The 27,517-nt window shown below is 75.4% G+C and overlaps 1 protein-coding gene across 4 annotated transcripts; it reads left to right on the top strand.

The window, feature by feature from the left end:
• The first annotated feature begins 1,152 nt into the window (after window positions 1-1,152).
• Window positions 1,153-27,165, top strand: KCNH2 (potassium voltage-gated channel subfamily H member 2). 4 transcript variants are annotated; one of them, XM_075746999.1, is made up of 16 exons: window positions 1,153-1,314; window positions 2,125-2,355; window positions 8,630-8,794; window positions 9,051-9,491; window positions 10,210-10,424; window positions 21,141-21,566; window positions 22,322-22,476; window positions 22,624-22,709; window positions 23,279-23,478; window positions 23,567-23,819; window positions 23,911-24,104; window positions 24,376-24,475; window positions 24,565-24,843; window positions 25,178-25,364; window positions 25,533-25,704; window positions 26,017-27,165. In XM_075746999.1, exons 1-16 carry the CDS (start codon window positions 1,239-1,241, stop codon window positions 26,209-26,211), a joined length of 3,375 nt encoding a protein of 1,124 aa, XP_075603114.1. In that variant the 5' UTR covers window positions 1,153-1,238; the 3' UTR covers window positions 26,212-27,165. The 4 variants fall into 4 exon arrangements, with proteins under 4 accessions (XP_075603114.1, XP_075603113.1, XP_075603116.1 ...); XM_075746998.1 differs by having other exon boundaries at window positions 1,154-1,314; window positions 22,322-22,709; XM_075747001.1 differs by lacking the exon at window positions 1,153-1,314 and having other exon boundaries at window positions 2,200-2,327; window positions 22,322-22,709.
• Window positions 27,166-27,517: the final 352 nt, after the last annotated feature.

Here is a 27,517-nt window from a genome sequence, read left to right as displayed (position 1 = left end):
GGCAGCAGCAGGCAGCGGCAGGCAGCAGCAGGCAGCGGCGGGCAGTGAGGGCGGGCGGGGGGCGATGGGGCACGGGGACGTGGGCAGGCGCTGCCGGTGAGGGCGCAGGTGGGGGGGGCCGGGGGGGTGCGGGGTTTGGGGTGCTGAGCACATCGGGCAGGGCAGGCAGGACAGGCAGCGCGGGTCGGTGGGTGCTGGGGGGGCGGAGCGGGGCAGGGGGGGCCGGGGGGGACCCGGGGGTGCTGAGGGGCACCCCGGGGCGGTGGGGGCCGGCGGGGTCACCTGCAATGGGGGGGGGGGCCCGGGGGGTACCGGGGCGATTCGGGGTCTGGGGGCGCCGTGCAGGGAGCGGCCGTGCCGGCGGGGGGGCGGGGGGCAGTGCGCGTGTGGCGGGGAGCTGGGCTGGGGGGGCCGGGCGTGCCGGGGCCCACCCCCCCGGTACCTCCCCGTGTCCCCCCCCGGTACCCCCCGGTCCCCCCCCGGTCCCCTCCGTGCCCCCCCATGCTTCCCCCCGGTCCCCCCCGGTCCCCCCCGTGCCTCCCCCCCCCCGGTACCCCCCGGTACCCCCCGGTCCCCCCCCCTCGGTGCCCCCCCCCGCTCCCCGCGGCCATTGGCTGCGGCCGCGCTCGCCCCGCCCCCGCGGGCCCGGCTGTCAACACGCAGCGCCCGCCGCCGCCCGCCGGGCTGAGCCGAGCCGAGCCGAGCCGGGCCGAGCCCAGCCGAGCCGAGCCCAGGCGAGCCGAGCCCAGCCGAGCCGAGCCCAGCCGAGCCGAGCCCAGCCGAGCCGGGCGGGACGGGGCGGGGGTTCCACCCCCCCGGTCTCTCCGTGACTAAATAAGGCCGATGCTGCGTCCGCCGCGGCGCGCACCGAGCGGGTAGAGCGGGGGGGGGGGCGGCGGGGGGCGCACCGGCCCCAGCCCCGCACCGGGCGGGCAGGGGGGCACGGCCCGGGTCCGGGCCCGGCGGGCACCGGGCGGGGGAGGGCCCAGCTTTAACCCTTGAGCGCCCGCCCCGCATCCCGCCGCCCCCGGGGCTGAGAGCCGGGCCCGGGGCCGAGCCGAGCCGAGCCGAGCCGCCCCCAACCGGAGCCGCCCCGTCGGCGCCGTCCTTGGCTCAAGGGCAGCGGGACCCCCCGCAGCGCGGGGCCGCCTCCCCCCCCCCCCCCCCCCCCCCCCCCCCCTTTCCCCGGGACCCGGCGGAGCGGAGCGGCGGCGGCGCTGCCCCATGGGCCGGGCACTATGCCGGTGCGGCGGGGGCACGTCGCCCCCCAAAACACCTTCCTGGACACCATCATCCGCAAGTTCGAAGGGCAGAGTGAGTGGGGACGGGGGGGGCTTAACGGGGAACGGGGGGGGGGTGTGTGTGTGTGGGGGGGGGGTCGGGGCTGGGGGGTGAGTGTGGTTCCAGGGTGGGGGGGGGGGGGTTTGGGGTTGCAGGTGACAAGGACAACCGGTTGGTGCCACCGGTTCCTCTGGCCACCGCGAGCCCTGCTCCGTCCACGGGGTTGGGGTGCCGTGGGGTCCCCCCGGTCCTAGTGGGGGGGATCACCCCAGGATCCCCGTCCGGCGGAGGAGCAGCCACGGCGCTCAGCGCCGTGGCTGCTCCTCCGCCGGACGGGGATCCTGGCCAGCCTGGTGACCGATGCCCGGCAGCTGGTGCAGGCAGCGGGTTTTGGCAGGGAGACGCTGTTTTCCCTGTGCCGGGGTGGGGAGGGGGGGGGATCCTCCTGCACCTTTCTGGGGTCAGGCCCGGAGCATTCCCGGTGGGAACGGGGACGATACCACCCCATGGGGCCGGGCTGCGGGGTGTCACCGTGGTGCGGGACAGGCCGTGTGCCGCGGGTGCCGTGACAGCGTGGTGCCTTGAGGAGGGCTGGTCCGGCTTGAGCATCTGTCCTCGGGCTACGGTGCTGGTCCCTGGGGTCCCCACGGTGATGGCGGTGGGGTCCCCGCGGTGATGCCGGTGGCTTGGGGGGGGTCCCCTGGGCGGCGAGCGGGACGGCTGGCAGGGTGTTTGGTCACTGGGAGCCCAGACCCACGGACGGACGGACGGATGGAGCAAAGCCTCCCCGTGGGGTGCCGGGCTGGGGGGCGGCACGGGACTGATCCTCCCTTCTCCCCCCAGGCCGCAAGTTCATCATCGCCAACGCCCGGGTGGAGAACTGCGCGGTGATCTACTGCAACGACGGCTTCTGCCAGCTGTGCGGGTACTCGCGGGCGGAGGTGATGCAGAAGCCCAGCACCTGCGACTTCCTCCACGGGCCCCGCACCCAGCGCGGCGCCGCCGCCCAGATCGCCCAGGCGCTTCTGGGCGCCGAGGAGCGCAAGGTGGAGATCTGCTTCTACCGCAAGGACGGTAGGGACCCCGTGCCGCCGCGGCCGGCGGAGATTGACGGTTATTTGCGCGGGGTTGAAGGCGGCCGTCTGTCACGGGCAGACAGACCCTTGAGTTAACGGCCCGTCGAGGCGGGCGGCCACGCCGTGCCCATCCATCAGCCTCGCCGCGCAGTGGGTGGCGTGGTGACGGCGTGGGCGGGAGCCTGGCACCGGCGGCTGGTGCCTGCGTGCTGAGGGGCAGCGCCGGGGCAGCATCACGTCTAACCCCAGAGGCGGGGGGTTTGTCCTGCACCATTGGCACCGGCACTGCCGGGGGGTCCACAGCCCTGCCGGGGGGTCCACAGCCCTCCCCAGGCTGCCGCAACGGCTGCCAGCAGGGCCGTGGTGCTGGCGTGCCGGGACGCCACGTGCCGTTGGGGCAGGGCCGTGGGCTGGGAGCAGCCCTGCAGCCGGGGGGCGATGGGGGGTACGGGGGCACCGCGCTGCCCCAGAGGAAAGCCGGGGCCGAGGGGAGCGGTGGGGGGATGCGATTCGGGGCAGCACGGCCTGAGTGCCGGGGAAGGGAGGGGGCAGCGGGGGGGGGCAGCCCCCCTCCTGCCCTGCCCTTGCTCTGCCGCATGGCTTCGCTTGCCTGGGTCGGCTCCTGGCCGCCCGGCAGCGCTCAGCCTGCCCTGACCCAGGGGCCGGCTGCCCCACAGCTGCCCCACGGCTGCCCCACGGCTGGGGGATGCGGGCGCTGCACTGTGACCGTCCCTGGAGCGAGCCCTCGGGGCTGCGGGGCTCGAGGCTGTGTGAGGTGCGTGGTGCTGCCGTCCCGGTGAGGGCGCGTGGGGGGGTCACCGGCCAGGCCGGGCACCGGGGCCGTGCTGCAGCGCTGCCGGTGCCGGGGGTCCCTGCGCCGGGTGACTGTGCTGGCAGGTGGGTGCTGGGCCCCGCGGTACCCGGGCCGGGGCTGGCGCCGGCAGCCACGTGCTGGCGGTGCCGGGGCCGCCCCGTGCCGGAGCCCTGCCGGAGCCTGCGCCAGGTGTCCCGGCTCTCGCGGCAGCTGTCTGGCTCTCGGCACCCGGCCCCGGTTCCGGTGCGCTGAGTAAACAAAGCTGGCTCCCAGCTGCCGGCCCCGTACCGGCTCTGCCAGCAGCCGCCACGTGGAGCCGCGACGGCTTCGGCTCCCCGCTGCTGCCCGGCCCCGGGGTGCCAGGCTGGGGCCGGGGCAGCTGCCGAGGGCCGGGGTGGGGGGAGCGTGGGGGGCGACGCCAGTCCCTGCCCTGGCCCCGTCCTGCCGCGGCTGGCTCTGGCTCTGCCGTGCTGCCCGGGCAGCCGGGCGCCGCGGTGCCTGGCACAGCCGGGGCCGGCAGCTGGGGCTGCGGCAGTGAGGCGGGTGCACCTGGTGCCGGTGCACTTTGGACCCGCGTGCGGTGCCCGGGGCTGGCACGGCGCTGGCAGCATCTGCCCGCTCCCTCCCGGCAGCGTGGGCAGCCCCGCTCGGGCAGCGCTCAAGCCCTCGTTAGGGCTGTGCTAATTGCCCGGCCCATCGCTGGCTGGCTGGCACGTGCTCCTGCCCGCGCCCTCGCTGGGGGCCACGGTCCCAGGCACCATCCATAGCTGGCACCTCCCTGCCTGCTCCCTGCCTGCTCCCTGCCTGTGTTCCGTGTCTCCGGCCGCGGGTCCCGGCAGCGTGGCGCAGGCTGAGCCAGCAGCTCCCCGGCGGGGAGCCCGGGGGTGCCAGGGCTGCGCGTGCCCCGGGGGTGCTCTGCCCCCTGGACCCCCCCCAGCCTGGGTGGGACGAGGTGTCGCGTCTCCAGCCCCCCCCGGGGGGGTCTGTGTCCCCGGCCCCCCGCCCTGGGCAGGGGGCTGCTGCCCTGGACCAGCTGGGGGGTCGTGCTCCCCCAGCCCCCCTGCAGCCCCCCAGCACTGAGCCTGGGGCTCCCGGGGGGGGCAGTGCTGCAGCCGGACACCCCAGCCCCCCGAGCTGCCCTCCCCCCCCCAAGCAGTGTGGGGGCTCCCAGCACCCCGGCCTGGGCTCTTGGATGCTGCGGTGGGCCCCGTGGCATGGCGGGGTGGGGTGGGGGGACCCCGGGGGCGATGGGGGGGTTTCCCAGCCCGGGCCTGGCTCTGTCCCGCACGGCAGGGCTGACCCCGGGGGGCAGCTCCGTGGGTGGGGGCACCCCCGGGCGTGCGGCAGCGGGTGCCGGCGGGGACGGCTGGTGCTGCGGCAGCGCTGCCCGCGCCGCGTCCCTGGGGAGTGCGGTGTTTCCGATGGGATATTTATAGGCGGCGGCGGCAGCGGGTGCGTGCGGTGCCCGGGGAGCTGCTCCTCACCCCTCCCCGGGGCAGGGGGGCTCCGCGGGGGGCAGAGCTGCGGGGGGCAGCCTTGGAGCCAGCGAGACCCCCGGCGGTGTCCGACCCCCGGGATATGGGGCTTCTGTCTCCAGGGGGCTCTTGCGGTGGGTCCTGGCTGCGATGGTGCCGCTCGCCGGCGTCCCCCCTCCCCGCCGGGCACCGCTCTGTGCCAGCAGTGTGCCGCAGCGCCGGTGCCCTCCTGCCACGGCGGGGCTGGTGCGGGGGGGGGCTGCCGGCTGCGCGGTGAGAGCAGGCGAGGGGTGCAAGGGGGAAGGGGTCCCAGGGGTCCCGCCTGCTGCCCCGCACCCGGCCCCTCACTGCGCCAGGGACCCCCGGCACCAGGACCCCCCCCAGCCGCTGCGGGGCCGGGACCTCCGGCCTCGCGGCCGGGCCCCGTCAGGCTCAGCGCGTCCCCGGCGCGGCCGCCATCGCTCGTCCCGTCGGTGCCCTCGCGGCCATGCTGAACCCCGCTCCTCCGCCTCGGTGACCCCCCGGGGCCCCGCCGCGGCACCCAGTCAGCCTGTCCCTGCACGGCCCCGGGCTGCGGTTGTGCGGTGCACGGCGGTGCCGCGGGGAGCCGGCTGGGCCCCCGCCGCGTCGCCAGCCGCTGCTGCAGCCATTAGTTTTGAGCGACGTTGTTTATACAGCCCAGGCGCTGCCGGGGACGCCGGAAGGTCGCGGCAGCCGCGGGGGAGCCGCATCCCCACGGGCACGGCCTTGGGCTCACCGGGGCAGCCGCCGCGGTGCTGCACTGCGTCTGCAGGGAGGGGGCCAGGGACGGGGCACCCCCCCGTCTTCGGGGTTATCGGGGGCCGCCGCGGCGGCGCGCGTCCCCGGCCGTCGGCACGGGCCGGGCGGAGGGCTCGACGGAGCCGGATCGGGCCCCCGGTGCCGCCTGCCCGGCACGAGCTGGCGCATCTGGGCGCGGGCGCTGCCCCCGCGCTGGCAGGGCTTCCCCGGCACGGCCAGGCCCCGCCGTGGGCACCGCGCTGGCAGCTCGGCGGCCGCCAGGAGCAGCGGGACGCGTTGGCTCCCGCCGGGGCGAGGTCGCGCCGTCGAGGGCTGTGCCCGTGCCCGAGGCGGTGCCGGTGCCGGCGGGGGTGACCCTGGGGTGGGGGGGCTTGCGGGGTGCAGAGTGGGGGTGCAGTGTGGGGGTGCCGGGAGCAGTGTTGGGGGTGCAGTGTTGGGGGTGCAGAGTGCAGGGTGGGTGTGCAGTGTGGGGGTGCAGTGTGCAGTGTTGGGGGTGCAGTGTTGGGGTGCAGTGTGCAGTGTGGGGGTGCAGGGTGCAGTGTTGGGGGTGCAGTGTGGGTGTGCAGTGTGCAGTGTGGGGGTGCAGTGTGGGGGTGCAGGGTGCAGTGTGGGGGTGCAGGGTGCAGTGTGGGGGTGCAGTGTGGGGGTGCAGGGTGCAGTGTTGGGGTGCAGGGTGCAGTGTGGGGGTGCAGTGTGGGGGTGCAGTGTTGGGGTGCAGGGTGCAGTGTTGGGATGCAGGGTGCAGTGTGGGGGTGCAGGGTGGGGGTGCAGGGTGCAGTGTTGGGGTGCAGGGTGCAGTGTGGGGGTGCAGTGTTGGGGTGCAGTGTTGGGGTGCAGGGTGCAGTGTGGGGGTGCAGGGTGCAGTGTGGGGGTGCAGTGTGGGGGTGCAGGGTGCAGTGTGGGGGTGCAGGGTGCAGTGTGGGGGTGCAGTGTTATGGTGCAGTGTTGGGGTGCCGGGTGGGGGCGGGGCGGGTCCCCAGCGGGTGCCAGTGTCACCCCCTGGCGGGGGGGCAGCGCAGCCCGGCCGGAGCGGGGGGGGGGCGGGGTGTGTGTGCATTTGGGGCACAGGTCTGGAGGTGGGGGGGTGCACTGGGGGTGCAGGGCGCACCCTGAGCGGGGGAGCCACCCGCCGGCCTCGTGCAGTGTGTCGTCCCCCCATCGTCCCCCCCCCCCCCAGCGTGGGCCACATTCGGTCCCTGTCACTCGTGGCCGGGGTCCCTGAGTCCGCGGGGGCTGTGGGGGGTGCGGGACCCCGCAGTCCTGCTGGGGGGGGGACGACAGCCAGTTCATGCAGCCCCTGGTGTGGGGCCTGTTCCAGGCTGGGGGGGGCACGACTTGGGGGGGGCACAACCGGGAGGGTTGGCACGGCCAGGGGAGGGGGACAGGGTGTGGGGGTGACCTGGGGGGTGCTGTGCGGGGCTGGGGGCTCAGCGCAGCCCCCACCTCTCCCCGAGGCCGGTGCCGCCCTCCCAGCATGGGGTGGTTCCAGGGTTTCGGTCCCCCAAGCCCTGCACCCCGCCAGGGCATCCCCCATCCCCCTGCGCCCCGAAACGGCCCTGCGCCCCCAGCCCCGCACCCCGTTTTCCCCATGGCAGGGGGTGGCCGGGGCCGGGGCTGGCCGGCGGCCGCAGGGGCCGGACCAAGACCCCAGGGCACGTGGCGTGGCGTGGCGTGGCGTGGCTGTCCCGCGGCGCCGGCGGCTGCTGCCCGCAGCCATATTTAGGCATAAAGCCGGCACGGCGGCGGTGCCAAGGGCCGCAGCCCCAGAGCTCGGCGGCGGGGCCGGGGGGGGGGCTGCGCACCGGGGGGGCCCCTCCACCGCCCCGGTGGACCGAGGCCACGGCCGGGCCTGGGCCCCCCGGTGCCCCTCGCCCCCCCCGGGGTGCGTGGGGTGGGGGTCCGCGTGCCGGCAGCCCCGGGGGCGCGTGGGGCGGGGGCTGTGGGACGCCGACCCTCTGCCCGGAGGCCCCGCCGGCAGCAAGGTGAGGAGCGGCACGGGGGTCCCGCCCCCGCCCCACGGCCGGACCCCCGGCGGGCAGCGGGATGGGGCAGCCGCGGGCGGGAGGGACGGGGGCCGTCGCCGGTGCTGGCCCTGGCGCGTGTCCCGGCAGCGCGGGGGGGATCAGGGGGATTAGGATCTCCCACGGGAGCCGGGCGCCGGGTGGGCGAGGATGAAGCAAAGCCGGCGGCGGCGCGGGGCGGCCCATGTGTCGGTGCCGCTAATCCTCCCGCGGTGGGCAGCCCGGGCGGGGACCCTGCTGCGGCCCGTGGTGTGCCGTGCCGTGCCGTGCCACGCTGTGTTGTGCCGCACACCGCCTGCAGCGCTGGCCCCCTGCCCGCAGCCCCACGTGCGGGCAGGGATTCCCCATGCGGGGTTGGGGCCGGTGCCGGTGCCGGTGCCAGCTGGCGGCCGCCGTGCCGGGCTCCCCGGCGCAGGTTGCCGGGCCTGCTGCCAGCGGGGGGGACGCCGTGCGGGGGTGCAGCGGGGGCTGCGGCTCGGGGCGGGGGGGGGCAGCGTGGGGATGATCCAGCACCCCGGCGTCACGCGCTTGTCCCTTCCCCGCGCCGTGTCCTGCTGCACCATTGGGGGTGTCGGGGAGGGGCCGCGGACGCTGCGTGGCGGGGGGCTGCCGAGACCCCCCCAGCAGCCCCTGGGGTGATTGGGACCCCCCGGGGCAGGGCGCTGGCTCCGTTCAGCCCCACGGCAGGGCGCTGGCGGGGGTGCGGGATGCTGCCCCAGCCCCACGCAGGAGAGGTTACCCCGGGCTGCCGCCCCTGGGCTGCCCCCCCCGGCCCAGCTGAGCTCCCAGCTGCGGCAGCAGGATTAACGCCACAGCTGTTAACGAGTCCTGAGCGGATTAAGCCTGGCCCGGCACCCCGACTGCCCCCAGCGCTGCCCCCCCCACGGCCCCCGCAGCCCCACACAGTCTCTTGGCCTTTCTGGGGGGCCAGGCTGCCCCCCGCCTCCGCTGCAGTGCCCGCTGGCGTGGCTGTGCCGAGTGCCAGGGAAATGGCGCCGGGCTCCATCCCGGCCGTGCGTGCCTCAGTTTCCCCCACGATGCAGCTGCAGTGGGGCTGGGGGGGGTCCCGCCGCCCGGGGCGAGGTAGAGGTGCCCAGCACGGGGTGGGGGGCAGAAGGGGGGCCCATCCCGGGGACGGGGGCTGTGCCACGGCGGTGCTGAGCTCCCCCCCTCCCGCTGCAGGCAGCTGCTTCCTGTGCCTGGTGGACGTGGTGCCGGTGAAGAACGAGGATGGGGCCGTCATCATGTTCATCCTGAACTTTGAGGCGGTGATGGAGACGGAGCGCCCGGGCTCGCCCGACAGGGACACCAACCACTGGGTCACCCCCACCAACTGGTTCCCCACAGGTAGGGCCGCTGCCGTGGCACCGGGTGTGCGGCACGACGGGGGGGGTCTTGTGCCAGCGCCGCCACGCTGGGCGCGGCGCTGGGGCTGCCGGGACCCCCGCTCCTGCAGACCCCGCGTCCCGGGTGCCGGGATCTGCCAAAAGTGTCACCCGGCACGTGGCGAGGGCAGCGGGTACCCCGGCCGCCGGCGGGCAGCACCCACGGGGGAAGGTTTGGCGGGCGGCCCCCAACCCCAACCTGCCCCTTCTTCCGTCAGGGCGCAGCAAGTCCTTCCGGCTGAAGCTGCCGGCGCTGCTGGCGCTGGCGGGCAGCAAGCAGTCGCTGCCGCAGGAGCCGCCCGACGCCGTCGTCGTGGACTTCTCCAAGCAGAGCAGCGACTCCGGCCCCGAGGAAGCCACGTCCTCGCTGGAGCCCAGCTGCCCGGGGGGCGCCCAGCCCGAGGACCAGGCGGCGCTGATGGGGGACGAGCCCCCCGAGCCGCCCGTCACCCACTCCTCGCCGCGCGCCGACCGCCTGGCCCTGCATGCCGCCTTCTCCAACTGCAGCCTGGCGCGGAGCCGCTCCCGCGAGAGCGTCCACAGCGTGCGCCGCGCCTCCTCCGTCGACGACATCGAGACCATGAAGGGCGAGGGTGACAAGCGCTGCCACAACCGCCACGCCAGCACCGGCGCCAGCATGCACCGCGGCTCCAGCACCGGTACGGCCCCGCCGGCGCACCGTGGGCGTTGCACGCACCAGCGCTGGCGACCCGCAGCTTCTCGCCCCGCCGCAGCGTGCGGCCGTGGGGTGAAGTCATTAGTGCTGGCAGCTCGTTAGGGCCGGGGCCGTCTCCTGGCGCGCAGGTCGCTGGGGCAGCTGTCAGCCGCAGCCGGAGGGAGCCGCCGCCGGCTTGGCAGCGGTGCCGGCATGGCCATGGTGGCACTCGTCACTGTCAGGCTCCTCATCGCTGTAATGCTCCGTGCTGCCGGCGGCTCTGGCGCCCGGTGGGGTCCCCCCCCGTCCCTCACCCAGCGAGGGGTGGGCTGCGGCAGCTCCAAGCCCCCCGCACGGCACCGACCCCCCTGCGCCCGGCAGGGAGCCCCACGGCCGCCCCGGTTTGGCTGGCTCACCGGCCTCCTGCCATGCGGGACCGGGGGGCTCACGCCCCCCCAGCCCGTCCCGCTGCCCCCCACCTGCCGCAGCCCCTGATGCCCTTGGCAGCGCCGAGCGGGCAGCAGTTGCCTCGTTAACCCCCATCCCGCTAAGCCCGTTAGGGAAGGGGGAAATAATTACGTTCACGGTAAATGATAGCACGCTGCCGGGCCCGGCTGGGGGGCCTCCCCCCGCCCCCCCCGCTCCCCTCGCCTGCTGCGGGACCCCCACCCCGGGGGACAGCGGGGCTGTGGCCCCCCCGTGGTGACGGTCCCCCCGCCCAGGGGCCATGAACAACGTCCGGAGCACCCTGCTGAACTCCACCTCCGACTCGGACCTGATGCGCTACCGGGCCATCAGCAAGATCCCCCAGATCACCCTCAACTTCGTGGACTTCAAGGCGGACGCCTTCCTGGCCGCGCCGCCCGGCGAGAAGGAGATCATCGCCCCCACCAAGCTGAAGGACCGGACCCACAACGTCACCGAGAAGGTCACCCAGGTGAGCCCGCGGGTGCCGGAGGTGGTGGCCGGGCGCTGCTCGGGGCATGGCAGAGCCCAGACGATGCTTTCACAGCGGCTGGCTGCCAGAGCGCACCGGGAGGCGCCGGGGCTCGGAGCGCGATGCCGGGGCTCGCGGGGTGATGCTGGGGCTCGCAGGGAGGTGCTGCGAGGTGCTGGGGGCTGCAGGGGGGTGATGAGGACACGGCTGGGTTCCCGGGGTGCCCCTGCCCGGTGGGGTGCCAGCGGGGCCGGCTCGAGCGTGGTGTGACGCTGGCTGTGCTGGGTGGCCGTTGTCCCCCGCCCCGTGGGATCAGGAGGGTCCCTGTCACCCTCCTCAGGGGGGATCGGCCAGGGTGGTCCCGGCCGTGGCGCTCCCTGTGCTGGGGTGGTGGGTGCCACGGCAGGGTGCCACGTGGCTGGGACGGACCCCGCGCAGCACAGAGGGTGCCCAGGGGGTTCCCAGCAGGAGCGTGGGACAGGCACCCCCCCAGCCTGAGGCACCCCTCGGCCCTGGCTCCGTCCCAGGCCGGTGTTGTGGCAGCCTGCCCCGTGCCGCCAGCTCGCCGCGGCTGGCCACGCCGGGGGTGCCGGGGGGCTGGCGGTGGCAGCTAATCCTTGGCACGTTGTGTAACTGCCATCTGGCTGCGGGCAGCAGGCTGCTGCTTAATTACACCCTGACTCCGGCTCCCGCTAATGAACTGAGCACCGCTGGGGGCCGGTGGGCTTCCGAGACCCCCGTCCGTCCCTGCCAGGATTGCTGCCCCGGGGTCCTGGGGAGAGCGGGACCCTCTCCCCGCGCCCTCGGCCTTGTCCCCGAGCCCCCCCGGGCAGCCCCGCGCCGTCGCCCTCTCCCCGGGGACCCCGGCAGCTGGCGGGGGATGGAGCTGCCCGGGTGCATCTGCCCGCGCTCCTGGTCCCTGAGCAGCCCCGGCCCCCCCGCCACTGCACCGTCTGCTCGCACACGCGAGGGGGGGCCCGTTTGGGACCCCCCGCTCCCACAGGGAGCTCTCGGCCCTGCTGCTGGGGCTCCTCTCCGGGGAGTGCTGGGGTGGGGAACCGGCCCCGCTCCCCTGGCTGGGTGCCGGGGCAGCCGCAGGACCCTCTGCGGGGTGGGGGGCCCCTCTGCGGGGTGGGGGGCCCCGTGGGCGCAGGGCTGGGCACCCACCCCAATCCCACCTCCCCACCCCTTGCCACGCGCCGGCTGGCCTTCCCTGTTCCTCTCCAGCAGGCTAACGAGCCAAGCATCCTGATTGCCTTTGCTGTGTAATTAATTAATTCTGATGCTGTGGCGGCTGCTGCTGTGCGGGCAGGCAGCTGCCTGCACCGAGCTTCGGTCATTCCCTCCTGCCCGTAACCGCCATCGCCGCACAGCGCCCGGCAGACGGGGGGACGCGGCTGCCCTTGACGAGGCTGGCCCTGCCCCACGGTGCCGGGGTGAGGGGCGCAGCCGGGCCCCGGCCATGCTGGGCGCCCCGGGGTGGGAGCACCCGCCGCCTCCCGGGTGCAGGATGGGGGTCCCCGCCGAGGCACCCGCTGCCTGGTGCGTGCCTGCCGTGGCAGAGCCTGGCGGGGGGGACAGAGGCGCCGGGGGATGCTGGGTGCCGGCGTGGCAGAGCGGGTGCCGGCGTGGCACAGGGAGCAGGCGGGTGTGAGCAGCTGTCGGGCGGCGCGGGGATGGCCGCCACGCTCAGGACCCTGAGAGCGGGTGGTGGGGCAGCCCCGGCTCGGGCGCGGTGAGCCACCGGGCTGGCGGCACTGGGGGGGCCGGGGCTTCCAGGCAGCGGCACCGTGAATCATCCGCAGTGACGGCAGCCAAAGGAGCCCGCGCGCCGCCTGCTCCCGCAGCTCCCGTCAAGGTCACCGCGCTCTGGGGCCTGCCGACCAGCCATGGCTAACCGCGCTGTGCCAGCCCGGCCACGCCGGGCCGGTGGCTGGTGCCGGGTGATGTGGCTGAGGCGGCGCGAGGCCGCGTTGCCCCGCAGGGATGGATGCTGCTCCCGGCAGCCCTGGGGACCCCCGGCCCGGTCCAGCAGGGACCCCTGCCCGCCGCAGGCCAGGATGGTGCTGGGGCTGGGTGCTGCCGGCACCGCGCTGGCTGTGACCGGCACGGGTGGGAGCTGCTCTCGGGCACGGCGTGGCGACGGAGCACGTGCCGCTGCCGGCCGTGGGCATGGTGGAGGCCGGGGGGGCTGAGCTGGGCCCGTCTGTTGGTGGCCGGTGGGTGCCCCGCGGTGCCGCTGACCGGGGGGCGTCACCGGGAGCTGCTGCGGGCCGGGGGCTCGATGGCGGGTGGGAGTAAGAGCGGGGGGCGCGGGGAGGCCCCCACTTGCCGGAGCAGCTCCGGCCCCGCTGGCCCCCGTTGGGTGAGGCCGCAGGGTGCCCCTGTGCCGGGCGGCGGGGTGCGGGCAGGGGCGCTGGGCAGGCGCGGCGGGGGCCCTGCCAGGGCTGGGCGGCAGCCAGGGCCAGCGGGAGCCGGCGGTGCCGTGAGTCAGCCCGGGGCTGCCTGCCCTGCCCGCGGAGCCCCCGGGGCTCGGCCCGGTGCCGGTGCAGCAGGCCGGCTCCAGCTCCCCGTCGGGGCGGCCGTCCCCGCGGGGCTCGGGGGTGCCGGGGGTGCCGGGGGTCCGCAGGCAGCAGCTGCCGGGCTGGGGGCGGGCAGCCGGGGCGCGGGGCACCCCAGGGAGTGACGCTCCCCCCCCCCCCCCCCCCCGTGCCTCAGTTTCCCCGCGGGGGTGTTCCCGGTCCCTCCCCGCGGCGTGACGGGCCCGCGGGGAGTGGCGGAGGCTGGAGGAGGGGGCGGCTGCCGGGCGGGGAGCGGGACCGGCGGAGGCGGGCGGCGGGGGGGGGGGGGGTGTGTGTGTGTGCTGGGGGGGCTCCCGCCCCGCTCCATCTGCCGCCAGCTCGGGGCCGGGCCGGGGAGGGGGGGCGGGGGCGCGTGCCGGGGCTCCCCCCGCTGATCGCGATCATGGCCCCGGCGCGGCGAGACAGCGGCGACCGCCCCGACGGGGACCGCAAGAGCGGCCGGGTCCGCCGCGCCGTCCGCATCTCCAGCCTGGTGGCACAGGAGGTACGGGGGGGCGGGGGGGGACGGGGGGGTGGGGGGTCCCCTTCCGCGTGCCCGCCCCGACGGCACCGGCTGCCCCGAACTGCGCCGCCCCGCAGCCCCCCGGAGCCCCCCCGACCCTCGGAACCCCCCCGACCCCCGGAGCCCCCCGACCCCCCGGAGCTCCCCGGAGCCCCCCGACCCCCGGAACCCCCCCGACCCCCCGGAGCCTCCCGGAGCCCCCCGACCCCCGGGCCCGCGGCTCTGCGGGCCACAGCCACGTGCGGGGGGTCGCGGCGGGGGCGGCCGCCTTCCCCCCACGGAGGGAACAGACTCCTGGGGCTCGTCCCGCCGCAAGTGGACGTGGGGTCCGGGGGGTCGCTCCCGCGCTGGGCTGGAGCCCCCCCCCCGTGGGCCAGGATGGGGGGGACGGAGCGGGGGGGGGGCTGAGCGTCCCGAGTGTCCGTGGCCATGGGGCCGGAGAGCCGGGAGCCGCCGGAGCCACCGCATCGGCTGGGCTCCAGCCAAACGCCGTGGGTGCCGTGAGCGGGGCTGGCGGGGGGCATCGCCCACCCACGGGCACCCTGCTGCCTGCCCGGTGCCACGGCCGGGCTCGGCACGGCGTCTGGCTGCGCCGTGGCGGCTGTTGCGTAGTTGTGGCCGTGGCAAGGGGTGTTGCTGCGTGGCTGCTTGGCGAGGTGCTGCGGCCGGGGTGGCGTCGGGAGGTTGCCGTGTCCCCGTGTCCCCAGAGCGCAGTCCCCACGGCTATCCCATCGACGGGTGGCTTGCGGCACGGCACGCGGCTGCGGCGGTGTGGGGCGGCGTGGGGCGGCGTGGGTCAGCGCCGGGGCCGCTCCGTGTCTGCGTCACGAGGTGGGGGTCGGGTGCTGGGGCGGGTGCACCGCCCCATGGGGACGTCACCCTGTCACGGGGCTCGTCACCCCACCCTGCCACCGGCGCCGCGGGGTGTCGGTGCTGCCGCCGTGCTGTTGCAGCGGGGTGCCTGCATTGCCTCCCAGCGCGGGGTGGCCACCCGTCCCCGGCGTCCATGTCGGGGGCTGCCGAGGGAGCTGCACCGTTGCCGCAGCTCAATGCTGTGAGTACCGGCCACCGCCGCCGAGGTGGGGACAGTCGGGCGTCGGGGTGTCCCCCCCACTGCAGCGCCTGCCGCGCACGCTGCCGGGGCGGCCAGGCGTCTCTCTGGCCGGCTGTGCCGGTGCCTTGCCGGTGGTCGGTGCCTGCCGTGGTGGGGAGCGTGTCGGGTGACGCCGACGCCGGTACCTGCGAGGGTGACGGGTGTCACGGCGGGTGTTGGGCACCTGCACCCGTGGTGGCTGCTGCAGCTGCGGGGCACCCTTGGCACTGCGGGCCGTGGGTGTCAGTGGCTGTCCTGCTTTGGGTGTCCCCGAGGGTGCCGAGACCCCGTCAGCACTGGCGTGGGTGCTGCCGGCGCTGGGCAGCGCTGCCGTGTTTGGTACCGCGGATGCTGGGGTCAGCGCGCGGTCGGTGTCGGTGGTTTGGTGTTGGGTGTGCCGGAGGGTGCTGGAAACCTGCTGGTGTTGGGTGTCTGCCGGTGCCGGTGTTGGGTGGCCGTGCCGGCGCTGGTGTGTGGGTACCTGGGCATGTGTTGGGTGGGTGCCGGTGTTGGGTGCCTGCGGCTGTTGGGTATCTGCTGGTGCAGTTGTTGGGTGCTGGTGCGGGTGTTGGGTACCAGCGGGTGTTGAGTGCCGGTGTTGGCGCTGGTGTGTGGGTACCAGTGCGGGTGCTGGGTGTCTGGTTTGGGGTGTCTGTCAGGGCGGGTGTTGGGGGCCCCTGGGTCTCTGCGGGGGGGGTGGGGGTCTCTGCTCGGGGCCGGGGGTGCTGGTGCGTCAGCGCCTGCCGGGTCTCGGTGCCGGGCGGTTTTGCCACGGGCGCGCGGTGTCACCGCGAGCGCTGGTGTCAGCGCAGGCCTGGCAGCGCTGCGGGCAGTGGGCTGCCGGAGCGGGGGTTTTCGGGGCGTCGGGGTGCTGGGTCACAGCAGGGTGCGGGTGCACCCATGTGCTGGGTGGCTGGGGGTGCTGGGGGGTGCTGGGGGTGGCCCCCGGCCGCGGGTCGGGGTATTTGCAGCAGCGAGGGGGCTGCGCCCCGTGGGCGCGGGTGTCTGGGTCACGGCAGGTGCCGCGCCGGGTGTCTCCGGGTGTGCGGGCTGGGTGTCGGGTGCCAGTGTCACAGCAGGTGTCGGCGTACGTGTCACCGCGAGCGCGAGGTGCCGCGTGCCTGCGCCGGGGCGGTGTACGTGTCACTGAGTGTCGGCACCGCCGGTATCTGTGTCACGGTGACTGATAGGTGTTGTGTCGCCGCAAGCGGTCCCGCTGCCTGTCGGCGTCACTGGCGTGGCATCGTGCCCTGCCGGGCCGGCGTGGCTGCCCGCAGCCGGGGGCCGGGATGTCGCCACGTGTCGGCCCCGTTGCGGGCGCGTGGTCTGGGCCGGGGGTCTGCGCCAGCCGGGGGGTCGGGCGCTCCTGTGATGGGTGCGGGTCTGCCACGGTGCCGGGCGCCGGGATGGGCGGCCGTGCCCGCTGGAGGTGTGCCGCACGTGCCGGGGAGTCCCCAGCCCCTCGCCACGCCACCCCCGAGCCTCGCGTTGCGTGGGGGGGCTGGGGCTGTCCCCAGGGCAGGGTGTCGGAGCCCATCGGGGTGCCGCTGTCCCCCAGCGATGCTGGGGGGCTGTGAGGGGCGGGGGCTGGCAGCAGGAGATGGGGGTGCCGGAGCTGCCCCCCCCTGGGGGTCTGCGGGGCCTTGGGGCTGGGACGGGGCCGCGCTGGGGGGGGCGGGTGGCCGGGGGTGTATTTGTGGGGGCACCGATGGGGCGGGGGGTGTCCCGTGGGGCTGACGGCGCCTCTTCCCTCTCCGTCCCTTCTCAGCTGCCTGCAGGGCCGGGGGTTCCCCCGAACGGGGGTCACGGGGGGGGGTGCGGGTGGGATGTGGGCGCAGGGCCTGTGCCCCCTCCCATGGGTCCAGCCCGTGGGGTCCGGCTGGTCGGCGCGTGCCGGGGTTCGGGGAAGAAGCCCGTGGTGCCCCGGTGGCGGGGGGGCCCTGGGGGTCCGGGGTCTCTCCCTGTGCCCCCCCCAGCCCAGGCTCTGCACCTGGGTGCCCTCCGCTGCCATCTGCCCCCGGGGGGGGCCCGTCCTGCCCCCGGCCCCACACAGGGGCTGTGGGTGAGCGAGGGGCCGGGGCGGCCGGGTGAGCGGCGGAGGGGGACGGGGGTGCCAGGTGGGGGCATGGAGCTGGGGGGGGGCCCTGGGGGGCGACAGCGTGCGGCCCTGCCCGTGCTGCCCATCCTGCCTGCGCTGCCCGCGCTGCAGGCAGGGATTTGTCCCAATTTGGCGCGGCAGCTGGGTTAATTTTAGAGGCAGGAGCCGGGTGGATGCTGGAGCCGCCCCCCCCCGCCCCCCCCCGGCACCCCCCCCCCCCACTGCCCCCCCTGCCCCGGCTAAAAATGGAGCCGGGCTGGCAGAGCCGCGGCTTAAAGGGGCAGCGGGGCCGGGGCCGTGTGGGCTGCGGGGCTGGGGTGCACGGCCGGGACCCCCCAAGCCCCCCCCAGCCTTGAGGGGTGCTGGAGCCTGAGCCTGGGGGCTCTGCCCCGCGGTACCTGTGTCCCCCCCGTGCCCCTGCCCCACGCGTCCCCAGGGTGCCTGACCCCTGTGCCCCCCCGGCACCCTGACCCCCGTGTCCCCACGGTACCCATGACCTCATGTGCCCCTGCGGCAGCGTGACCCCGTATGACCCCGCAGCAGCGTGACCCCGCGTGCCCCTGCTCCCCTCCCCCCCCCCCGCCCGGGGGTGGCACGCTGGGGACACGCAGGGGGTGCTCGGGGGTTCAAATGCCCCCCGCGCTGCTCTGGCGTGCAGCCCCCCCCCCGTGCCGACGCCGCTGGGACCATCCACCGCGCGTGCCACGCGCGTGGCCTCGTCCCTCCCCGTCACGCAGCGCGTGGGGACGCGGGTGCCAGCGGGAAACCCCTGCGCGTGGGTGGCAGCGGGTGAGTCAGGGCTGACGGGAACCGCGGTGCGTCCCCAGCGCCGTCACCACGCGTCCCTGGCGCTGCCGGCGCATCGGCACGGCTCTTCCCGCGGCGCTGCGCCACGTCCCCAGGCTCTGCCCCAGGCGCGGCAGCACCCCACGAGGCCACCGAGGCTGGGGACGGGGGGATGGCGGGGCCACGTGTCCCCCCGGGATGTCCCCTCCTGCCCCACGTCCCAAGGTGGGGGTGGCAGCAGGAGCGGGGGACGTTTCGGCTGAGCTGGCAGGACGGGAGCAGCGTTCCCCGGCCCGTGAGCACCGCACAAGCTGAGTGCTCACGGCGTGTTCGTGGCGTGTTCGTGGCGTGTGCGCAGTGCACTCGTGGTGTGCACGCGCACCGTGACGTCTTGCTCACCGCCACGGAGCTGGGCGGCTTCCCCCCACACCAGGTGCAGGTGCCGGCACCAGCGCGGTGCCCGGACGGCCGCAGGGTTGCCGATGGGGCCGGGACGCGTCCCACCTCGTGCTGCGGTGAGGCAGCTGCCGCCTGGGCTGTTCCCCCCGCCCCCGCCTCATCCCCAGCTGCACCAGGGTCCCCGCTGCGGGGGCTCCACGCCGTGCCGGGTCACCGAGCCACGCCAAGCCCTTTGGCGTGCCGCCACGTGCCGCGTCGTGCCACGCCAGGCCGCCGGACACCCCGAGTGTCGGAGGGGTTAAGGGGCGGGCGGGGGCCGAGCCGGGGGGGGGGGGCAGCCCTGGCTGTGGCGGTGGGAGCGGAGCAGGCTGGGAAAAATTTCCGCCCCAATAATTTTCCTCTCGGCTGCCGGTGGTGCGTGGCTCCCGCCCGCCGCCTCCCGCCGCGCCGCTGCTCTCTCCTCCCGCCGACGCCGTCCCACCGAGGGGTGCCCGGCTGCCGTGCTCGGCCAGGCCGGAGGGGCGTCGGGTGCCGGCGGGGGCGACGGGATGGGCGCGGGGTCCGCCGGCCGTGGGCCGTGTCCCCGGTGCCCGCGGGGCAGCCGGCGGGCGGGCGGCGGGGGGTGAGTGCCGCCGGCGCACCATGGTCTGGGCCCGGCCCTGCCGGCGGCCGTGAGGATGCTGGCGTCGCTCCTGCAGCTGCTCCAGGAGTTGCCGGGCCCCCCCGCCGCGCCCCCCCGGGCCGGAGCAGGACCCATGCCCGGCATCTCCCTCTGCGGCACCTGCCTGTGCCTTGACAGCGACGCCGCCCGCGCCACGGGGCAGAGCCAGGAGGAGAAGGTACCGGTGCTGCCGCTCCCTGCCCAGCCCAGCCTGCGGGCAGGGGGTCCGGCACGGCCGTGCCCCTCTGGGGGGGGGGGGGGGGGTGTGGGTGCTGCCACGCGGGAGAGAGGAGGGTTGGGGGCCGTGCCCACCCTGGGGGCCCCGTGTCCTGGCGGTGGCCACGGGCGGGCTCAGGCTCCGTCCCCCCAGCTGCCGCCGGCTCGGGGTTTCGGGTGGTTACGTAAAGCCGCCTCTCGCTCTGCCCCCGGCTCGGCACGTGCCCCACAGCCCCCCTGGGCGGCATGGCCCGGGGACCCCCCCACACCCCCCGGCAGTGGTGCACCCCCCGGGGCTGGGGGGCTGGATGGGACCCAGGGGCAGCTGCGCCCCCGCCGCGCTCTCCTGCTCTCGTGGCGCAGATGCTGCGGCGCGGCCGGCGGGTGCGAGCCGTGGCCCGGGTGGGTGCAGGGACCGTGGCCCCCGGCCGCGGTGAGGCGGTGGGCAGGGGCTGCGGGTCGGCCCTGGAGCCCCTCACCTGTGCCTCGGGGCTGTGTGTGGTGAGGCCTCTCACGGGGGTGTGGGGAGGGCCCCCCCTTCCCGGGGACCCCCGGGTCGTGCTCCCAGGCGGTGCCGGGTCTCTCTCCGGTCGGGGGGCACGGCAGGGCTTGGCATCGCCCCGGCTCCCAGCCTGCGGGTGCCCAGGGCTCTGTGCGGAGCCGTCGGAGGCGGCCGGTGGCCACCAGCCCCCGGGCTGCCCGAGCCCCGCAGCCGCTGTGAGCGGGTGCCGTGGGGCCGGTGCCGTGCCCAGCCCGGTCCTGCTCTGCGGGGCTGCCCCTGCCTGGACCCTCTCCCCACTGGAGGGCCCCTCTGCCCCACGGCGCCCGTTCGCCCGGGCCCTATTTATAGTCGGTGCCCCCCGTCCCGTGCCCGGTACATCTAATCCCCGTGCCAGGCGGCCGGGATGGACGGGCGCAGCTGCTGGGGCACTGCCGTGCCCCCGGACCCCCTTGCTGGGGCTGTGCGTGTGCACGCACACGCGTGTGTGTGTGTGCGCGCGCAGCAGGGCTGGGGTGGGCAGCGGCCCTGTGGGATGCTGGAGGGCTGGGGGGGGTGGAAGTGCTGGGGGCAGGGAGATGCCCGGGGGCAGCCAGGGCAGCACCTGGGGGGGTTGTGCCCCCCATAGGTAAATACCCAGCGGAGGCGTTTGCACGCCAGCCCTCATTTCCATGGGCACTGCCTGCCCATCCCGGCCTGGCAGAGTCCTGCCAAGGCTGGGGGAGCTCCCTGCACCCCCCTGTGCCCGCTGCCCCCACTGCCCCCGCTGCCCCCGCTGCCCCCGCTGCCCCCGCTGCCCCCACTGCACCCGCTGCACCTGCTGCCCCCGCTGCCCCCGCTGCCCCCGCTGCCCCCACTGCCCCCGCTGCCCCCGCTGCCCCCGCTGCCCCTGCTGCCCCCACTGCCCCCGCTGCCCCCACTGCCCCCACTGCCCCCGCTGCACCTGCTGCACCTGTTGCACCTGCTGCACTCGTTGCACCCGCTGCCCCCACTGCCCCCGCTGCCCCCGCTGCCCCCACTGCCCCCGCTGCCCCCACTGCCCCCGCTGCCCCCACTGCACCTGCTGCCCCCGCTGCCCCCGCTGCCCCCGCTGCCCCCGCTGCCCCCACTGCACCTGCTGCACCTGTTGCACCTGCTGCACTCGTTGCACCCGCTGTACCTGCTGCACCTGCTGCCCCCCCTGTCCCCGCCGCAGGGGTCCCACTCCCCGAGCAGGGCAGGGACCCGCCTGGCAGCAGCCCCGGCCCCACGGCGCAGCCCCACGGTGCGTGGGGGCGGCAGGGGCTCCGTGGCGCTTGTGCCCGGCCGACTGGCACGGGGATGGGACGGGGCGCCCGTGCCAGCCCGCAGCTGCGTCACCGTGCGCCTCCGGGGCTGCCGGCCCTGCTCTGGCAGCAGCTGCGCCGGGGTCCCGCTGGAGCAGGGCTCCGCACGGCTGGGGAGCCCGGGCAGAGCTCCGCGGCGGCTGCTGCACTTCGGGGGTGGCACGGGGTGGGGGTGACTCGGCCGGGGGGTTGCAGGGAAACGTCTCGGCCGAGGGCAGCGTCGTCTCTGTGCGGGGAGGTGCGAGTGTTTGCAGTGGGAACCGCACGCGGGCGGCGTCTGTGGGGCAGGAGAAGGCACGTGGGGCAGCTCCGCGGTGTGGGGCGGCTTTCTCCCGGCCGTGCCTGCCAGCCGTCCCCTCCGCATCCCTCCTCGCCAGCTCCGGGGGTCCCGCCGCGCCCCAGAGCATCCTTGGGCCGCCGGTACCCACCGGAGCGGCCCCCGCCCCAGGGGTGCTCTGCCTGCGGCTGGCGGGGGCAGCCCCTGCTCGGGGTGGGGTGGGGGGGGCCTCGGGGCGGCGGGGGGTGCAGGAGCTGAGCCCCTGCCCGCCCGCCCAGGTGCTGTCGCTGGGCGCCGACGTCCTCCCGGAGTACAAGCTGCAGGCGCCGCGCATCCACAAATGGACCATCCTGCACTACAGCCCCTTCAAGGCGGTGTGGGACTGGCTCATCCTGCTGCTGGTCATCTACACGGCCATCTTCACCCCCTACTCGGCCGCCTTCCTGCTCAACGACCAGGAGGAAGCCCGACGCCACACCTGCGGCTACTCCTGCAGCCCCCTCAACGTGGTCGACCTCATCGTGGACATCATGTTCATCATCGACATCCTCATCAACTTCCGCACCACCTACGTCAACTCCAACGAGGAGGTGGTCAGCCACCCCGCCAAGATCGCCATCCACTACTTCAAGGGCTGGTTCCTCATCGACATGGTCGCCGCCATCCCCTTCGACCTGCTCATCTTCGGCTCCGGCTCTGAGGAGGTACCTGCTGCCGTGCCGCCGTGCCGCGGTGCTGTGCTGGCATCGGCTGCGCCGTGCCCTGGCTGGGCTGGGTGCTGTTTCGGTGCTGGGTCCTCCCTCGGGCGATGCACAGGAGTCCCACATGCACCCCCAGGCCGGGGCCGGGTACCCGTGGTGCCGCGGTGGGTGCCGGGGCGGTGGGTGCCGGGGCGGGTGCGGGCAGCACGTGGTGCTGAGCGCAGCTGTGAGCGAATCTGGGTCTGGCCCTGGGGGACCCCCGTGCCCCAGCAGCGATGGAGCGGGTCCGTGCTCAGCGGGGGGAGGTTTAACCCCCTCCCTGCCACGTGGCTCTGCGTGACCCCCCAGCACCGGGGGGGGCTTTGCCGCAGTGGCGGCGCTGGGGGCACCTGGGCCTGAAGCGAGGAGAGGGGCCGGGGCGTGCGTGGCGGGGGGCTGGCATGGGGCCCCCCTGCACCGGTGGGGCTGGGGGTGCCCAAATCGGGGGGCAGCGGGTGGGGGGCAGCGGGAGGGCTGGACCTGGTTGCTGCCTGCTGCCTGCTCTGCCTGCTCCTGTGCCGGTGGGGAGGCGGGGGGGGGGTGTGTCTCCCCGGGGAGGGCACGGGGGTCCCTGCAGGCGGCAGGGCTGCCCTCGCCCGCGGGGGGAACGGGGCTCCCGGGTTGGGGCGGGGACACCCCCCTACCCTTCGGGGGGGCTGGCTGGGGGTCTCGGCTGCGGCAGCCCTCGGTGACCCCGTCCGCGGCCCGCTCCCCCGCAGACCACCACCCTGATCGGGCTGCTGAAGACGGCGCGGCTGCTGCGCCTGGTGCGGGTGGCCCGCAAGCTGGACCGCTACTCGGAGTACGGGGCTGCCGTGCTCTTCCTCCTGATGTGCACCTTCGCCCTCATCGCCCACTGGCTGGCCTGCATCTGGTACGCCATCGGCAACGTGGAGGGGCAGCGCATCGGCTGGCTCCACTCCCTGGGCGACCAGATCGGCAAGCCCCTCAACGCCAGCAACCCCCTCTACGGCCCCACCATCAAGGACAAGTACGTCACCGCGCTCTACTTCACCTTCAGCAGCCTGACCAGCGTCGGCTTCGGCAACGTCTCCCCCAACACCAACTCCGAGAAGATCTTCTCCATCTGCGTCATGCTCATCGGCTGTGAGTGCCCCGGCGTGCGCCCGGCGCCGGCGGGGAGGGCACGCGCGTGAGTCCGCGTGTGAGGGCGTCAGCACGGATACGCGTGATAGAGCGTGCGTGCGCGCGCGGGCGCGAGAGTGCCCGTGTGCCAGCACGCGCTGCTGTGCCTGTGCGCGTGAGCGTGCGCGTGTGAGCGTGCGATGGAGCCGGAGCACGTCCGTGAGACGGCTCTGCGTGTGCGCGGGCCCGTCGTGCGCGGCGCTGAGAGTTCGCCGTGCACCTGCAGACGTACGTGCGTGTGAGCGGGTGCGTTCATGGGTGCAGGTGTGTGCACAATGGTGAGTGCGGGTGCAAAGGCCGCGTTTCCAGGGCGGGGGGAGCCCCGCGGGACCCCCCGTGACTGCCGGGGGCAGGACGAGCGCTGTGGGGCTGGGGGTTGCGCGTGAGCTCACACGCGTGTGCGGGGCTGCTCGGGGCGGGGGGGGTCACATCTGCGGAGGCGTGCCCCCATGACGATGGGCGGCCCCGGTGGGATGGGGGGGGGGGGTCTGGGGGAGCGCTGCCCCCTCACCGCGCTCGCCCCGCCGCAGCCCTGATGTACGCCAGCATCTTCGGCAACGTGTCGGCCATCATCCAGCGCCTGTACTCGGGCACCGCGCGCTACCACACCCAGATGCTGCGCGTCCGCGAGTTCATCCGCTTCCACCAGATCCCCAACCCGCTGCGCCAGCGCCTGGAGGAGTACTTCCAGCACGCCTGGTCCTACACCAACGGCATCGACATGAACGCGGTGAGCGCACGGACGGACGGCGGCGCAGCACCCCCGCTGCGGCTCCCCCCGGCCCCCACCCCGTGACACCCCCCCCCGTGTCCCGCAGGTGCTGAAGGGCTTCCCCGAGTGCCTGCAGGCAGACATCTGCCTGCACCTGAACCGCAGCCTGCTGCAGAACTGCAAGCCCTTCAAGGGGGCCACCAAGGGCTGCCTGCGCGCCCTGGCCATGAAGTTCAAGACCACTCACGCCCCCCCCGGGGACACGCTGGTGCACGCCGGGGACGTCCTCACCGCCCTCTACTTCATCTCCCGCGGCTCCATCGAGATCCTGCGCGGGGACGTGGTGGTGGCCATCCTGGGTGAGTCCCCGGGGTCCGGGGGGGGGAACCGGCGGGGGGGGGGGGTGGTATCCCGTGGGCTGACACCCCCCCGTTCGACCCCCCTCCCCAGGGAAGAACGACATTTTTGGGGAGCCGCTGAACCTGTACGCGCGGCCAGGGAAGTCCAACGCGGACGTGCGGGCGCTGACCTACTGCGACTTGCACAAGATCCACCGCGAGGACCTGCTGGAGGTGCTGGACATGTACCCCGAGTTCTCCGACCACTTCTGGTCCAGCCTGGAGATCACCTTCAACCTGCGCGATGTGAGGGGCTGGGGGGGGCACCCGTCCTGCTGGGGCTGGGGGGGGTCCTGAGCGAGGGGGGGACACCTGGCACGGGGGCTGCTCAGGGATGCGGGACGGTCACCACGGGATGGTCCCCAGCACCGCCTGGCTGGGGGGAGGCACCGCGCCGAGCCCCCCCCGGCATCGCCCCCCCCCTCCTGCTCAGGCAGTTTCCTGCTGCCCCAGTGGCTGCCAGCCCGGGGTGGGGGCTCCAGCAGCCCCCCCAGTCTCACTTCCCCCCCCCCCCCAGACCAACATGATCCCCGGCTCCCCGGGCAGCGACGAACTGGACAGCGGCTTCAACCGCCTGCGAAAGCGCAAGCTCTCCTTCCGCCGGCGCACCGAGAAAGGTGGGTGCGGGGGTCCAGAAGGGGAGGGGGGGGGGGCATCCGGGTCCCGAGGGGCCGTCATGACCCAGGGCCTGCCTGTCCCCCCGCAGATGCTGCCAGCGCCGGGGAGCTGCGGAGCGGGCAGAAGGCGCTGCGTCCGGGCAGGAGCTGCCAGGCACCGGGGGCCCCGCGCGGGCCGGCCGAGTGGGAGCCCTGCCACTCCAGCTCACCCTCCAGCTCCCCCTCCAGCGACGAGGACGAGCCCCCCGCGCCCGGGCCGGGGGTCGCCGCGCTCTCCCCCTTCCGCAGCGCCCGCCCGGGCGGCGAGGTGCCCGCGCCCGCCGAGGCCGAAGAGCGCAAGGGCAGCGACATGTGCAACCCCCTCTCAGGTGGGGACAGGGACGGGATGGGGGGGCTCGGGGGGGGCTGGGGGGGTGTCTCCGCTTCCTGCTCAGGGTTCTGCAGACCCCCGAGCGGCTCCCAAACCCCCATCCCGGTAGCTCTGCCTGTGTGTCCCCCCCCAAACCCCCATCCCATGCCCTGCCCCATTGCCCCTGCACCCCTCCATGCCTTTGCACCCCCACTCCGTGCTTGTGTTTGTGGGGGGGGGGGGGGGTCTCTGTGCCTGCTGCGATGCATCCCCCATTGCATCCCTGCTCCGTGCCTGCTGGGAGACCCTAACGGCGCTGATGTTTCCCCCCCCCCCCACCCCGCCACTTACAGGAGCCTTCTCGGGGGTCTCCAACATCTTCAGCTTCTGGGGGGAGAGCCGGGGACGGCAGTACCAGGAGCTGCCGCGTTGCACCATCCCGGCACACGCCGCCCTCAGCATCCCGTTGCCGTCCATGAGCCGTCGCCAACGTTCCGAGGTGGAGACGCGTCTCGACCTGCTCCAGAAGCAACTCAACAGGTCATTTTTTTTGGGGGGGGGGGGAGGGCTTGGCAGGGGCAGCACGACCCCATGGGAACCCCCCCCAATCGCCCCCAACGGGGGCGATTGGGGGGGGGTTCCCATGGGGTCGTGCTGCCTCGCGGCGTGCAACGCCCTGCGCACGCCGTGACGCGCGTGTGTCCGCAGGCTGGAGACCCGCATGGCCACGGACATCAGCTCCATCATGCAACTGCTGCAGCGTCAGGCCGCGCTGGTGCCGCCCGCCTACAGCACGGTTTCGTCCCCCCACCAACCCCCCGGACCCCCGTGTCCGCTGCAGCCCGTCCTCCCCATCACCCCCATACAGCCGCTCTCTCAGGTGAGGACGGTCTGGTCTCCGGACCAACCCCCCCCCAAGTTTGGGGCAGCACCCCCCCCCCCGCCCTGCACCCCATCATCCCATTCTCTGGCTCTGCTATGGGTTGGGGGTCACTGCTGAGCCCCCCCCCCCCCCCCCAGATTTGGGGTAGGATCCCCACTGTACCCCATCACCCCATTCTCCGGCCCCAGCCCCGCTGCCCGCCGGTGAAGCCCAGAGCGCGGCGCCCATGGCTCACGGCACACCGAGCCCCCGTCCCGTGCCCGGCTGCTCCCGGCGTGGCGGTGACGCCGGCTGCCATCGCTCCCGCAGGTTCCCAGCTACCCGGTGCCGCTGGAGCTGCCACGTGCCCCGGACCCCCGTGACGAGCCGCCCCCGCCACCGGACGTGGTGCTGCTGGTGGAGCCGACGGCCGCCCCGCCGCGCCGCCTCTCCCTGCCCGGACAGCTGGCCGCCGCGCCGGACACACAGACCCTGCATAGACACTGCTCCGACCCCGGGAGTTAATGGGCAGGGCAGGGACGGGGCCGGGACCCCCGGCGCGACGGGACGCGGGACCCCCGTCCCCTGGACGCTGGCCGGGCCGGTGGGCTCCAGGCCGCCGTCCCCCACGGACAATCCCTCCCGCCGCCGGCAGCTCGCGGGGGGGAGGCGGCGGGAGCCCCTCGGCACCCCCACGTTAGCTGGCCTAACCCGGGGGGCCAGGCCCCCCGCCCTGCCGCCGCGCCGGCGCTTCCAGGGCTCGGCTGGCAGGACTGTCGGACGTGTGCTGCTCTTCGCCTCCCCTTCCTCCTCATCCTCCTCCTCCTCCTCCCCGTAGTGCCGCAGCGGGCACGGCCCCGCAGCCCCTTCCCCAGCCAGACCCCCGGCCGGCCGGGGCCGTGCTGCCCCACGGCCAGAGCCCTCCCCGGGGCCGGCAGCGTGGCAGGGGGCGGGGGGGGGCTGCGCAGGGGCGTGCACACATGTGTGTGCGTGTGTCACGCGTGTTTCCACGTGCTGCGGGTCTGCCTGCCTGCACTTGCCCCGTATGTGTGTGTGCACACATGTGTGTGCACGTGTGTGTGTGTGTACTCGTGTCCAGCACCCCGGGACGCTGTGTGTGTCCCATGGGGGGGGGTGTCCTGCTGTGTCGGGACCCCCGTGCTGCTCTGTCGGGACAGACTGCCCAAGCGTACGTGTGCGTGTGTATGTATGTTCGCCCCAGCCATGCTTCCCGCCCGCCGTGGCACGCGTGTGCACGTGTGTGCATGCATGTGCATGTGCACACCCGCGTGCGCTGAGCCGCTGCGTGGGGCGGAGGCGCGTCGGGCGCGTGCCCCCCCAGCCGTGTCCCCGTCCTTGTCCTGGCTGTGGGTGGCTCTGCCGGCCGGGGACGTCTGCGTGCCCGTGGGCCAGCGCTGTGTGTCTGGTGGGGGGGGGGCGGCCCCCTCCCCACACCGGCTGTGTGACCCCCCTCGCCGGCCACTGCTGACCCCCAGTTCCCCAGATCCCCCCGGCTGCTCCCCCCGCACAGCTGGTGGCACGGGGCAGGGGGGTGCAGCCCCCCCCCAGCATCGTCCCAGCCCACGGTGCCACCCCACGCACAGGGAGGGGGACGCCCCGGCGGGGAGGGGGCGCGGGCAGGGCCACGGGGTGCTGCCCACCCACCCACCCGCTCGCCCGCCGGCTCCTGGTAGCGTGTGCCGTGTTTGTGCCGTCGTCCCGTAGCCGGGCGCCGCGCGCGCCCGACCCGCCGTCTCACGCAGCCCCGCATGTCGCCTTCCGCGGTAGGTGCCCCCCAATAAACCAGACGGACCCCCCAGCTCTGTGTGCG

Source organism: Balearica regulorum, chromosome 2 (genome assembly GCF_011004875.1).
Source record: "Balearica regulorum gibbericeps isolate bBalReg1 chromosome 2, bBalReg1.pri, whole genome shotgun sequence".
Lineage (NCBI taxonomy): Eukaryota > Metazoa > Chordata > Aves > Gruiformes > Gruidae > Balearica > Balearica regulorum.
This window is presented reverse-complemented; position numbering and strand designations above follow the sequence as displayed.

Coding starts and splice junctions, on each gene's coding strand:
- KCNH2 (XM_075746998.1), top strand. CDS start 1,239: ATGCCGGTGCGGCGGGGGCACGTCGCCCCCCAAAACACCTTCCTGGAC. Junction 21,567..22,321: donor TCGGCTCCGGCTCTGAGGAG/GTACCTGCTGCC, acceptor GCTCCCCCGCAG/ACCACCACCCTGATCGGGCT. Junction 24,105..24,375: donor TCACCTTCAACCTGCGCGAT/GTGAGGGGCTGG, acceptor CCCCCCCCCCAG/ACCAACATGATCCCCGGCTC.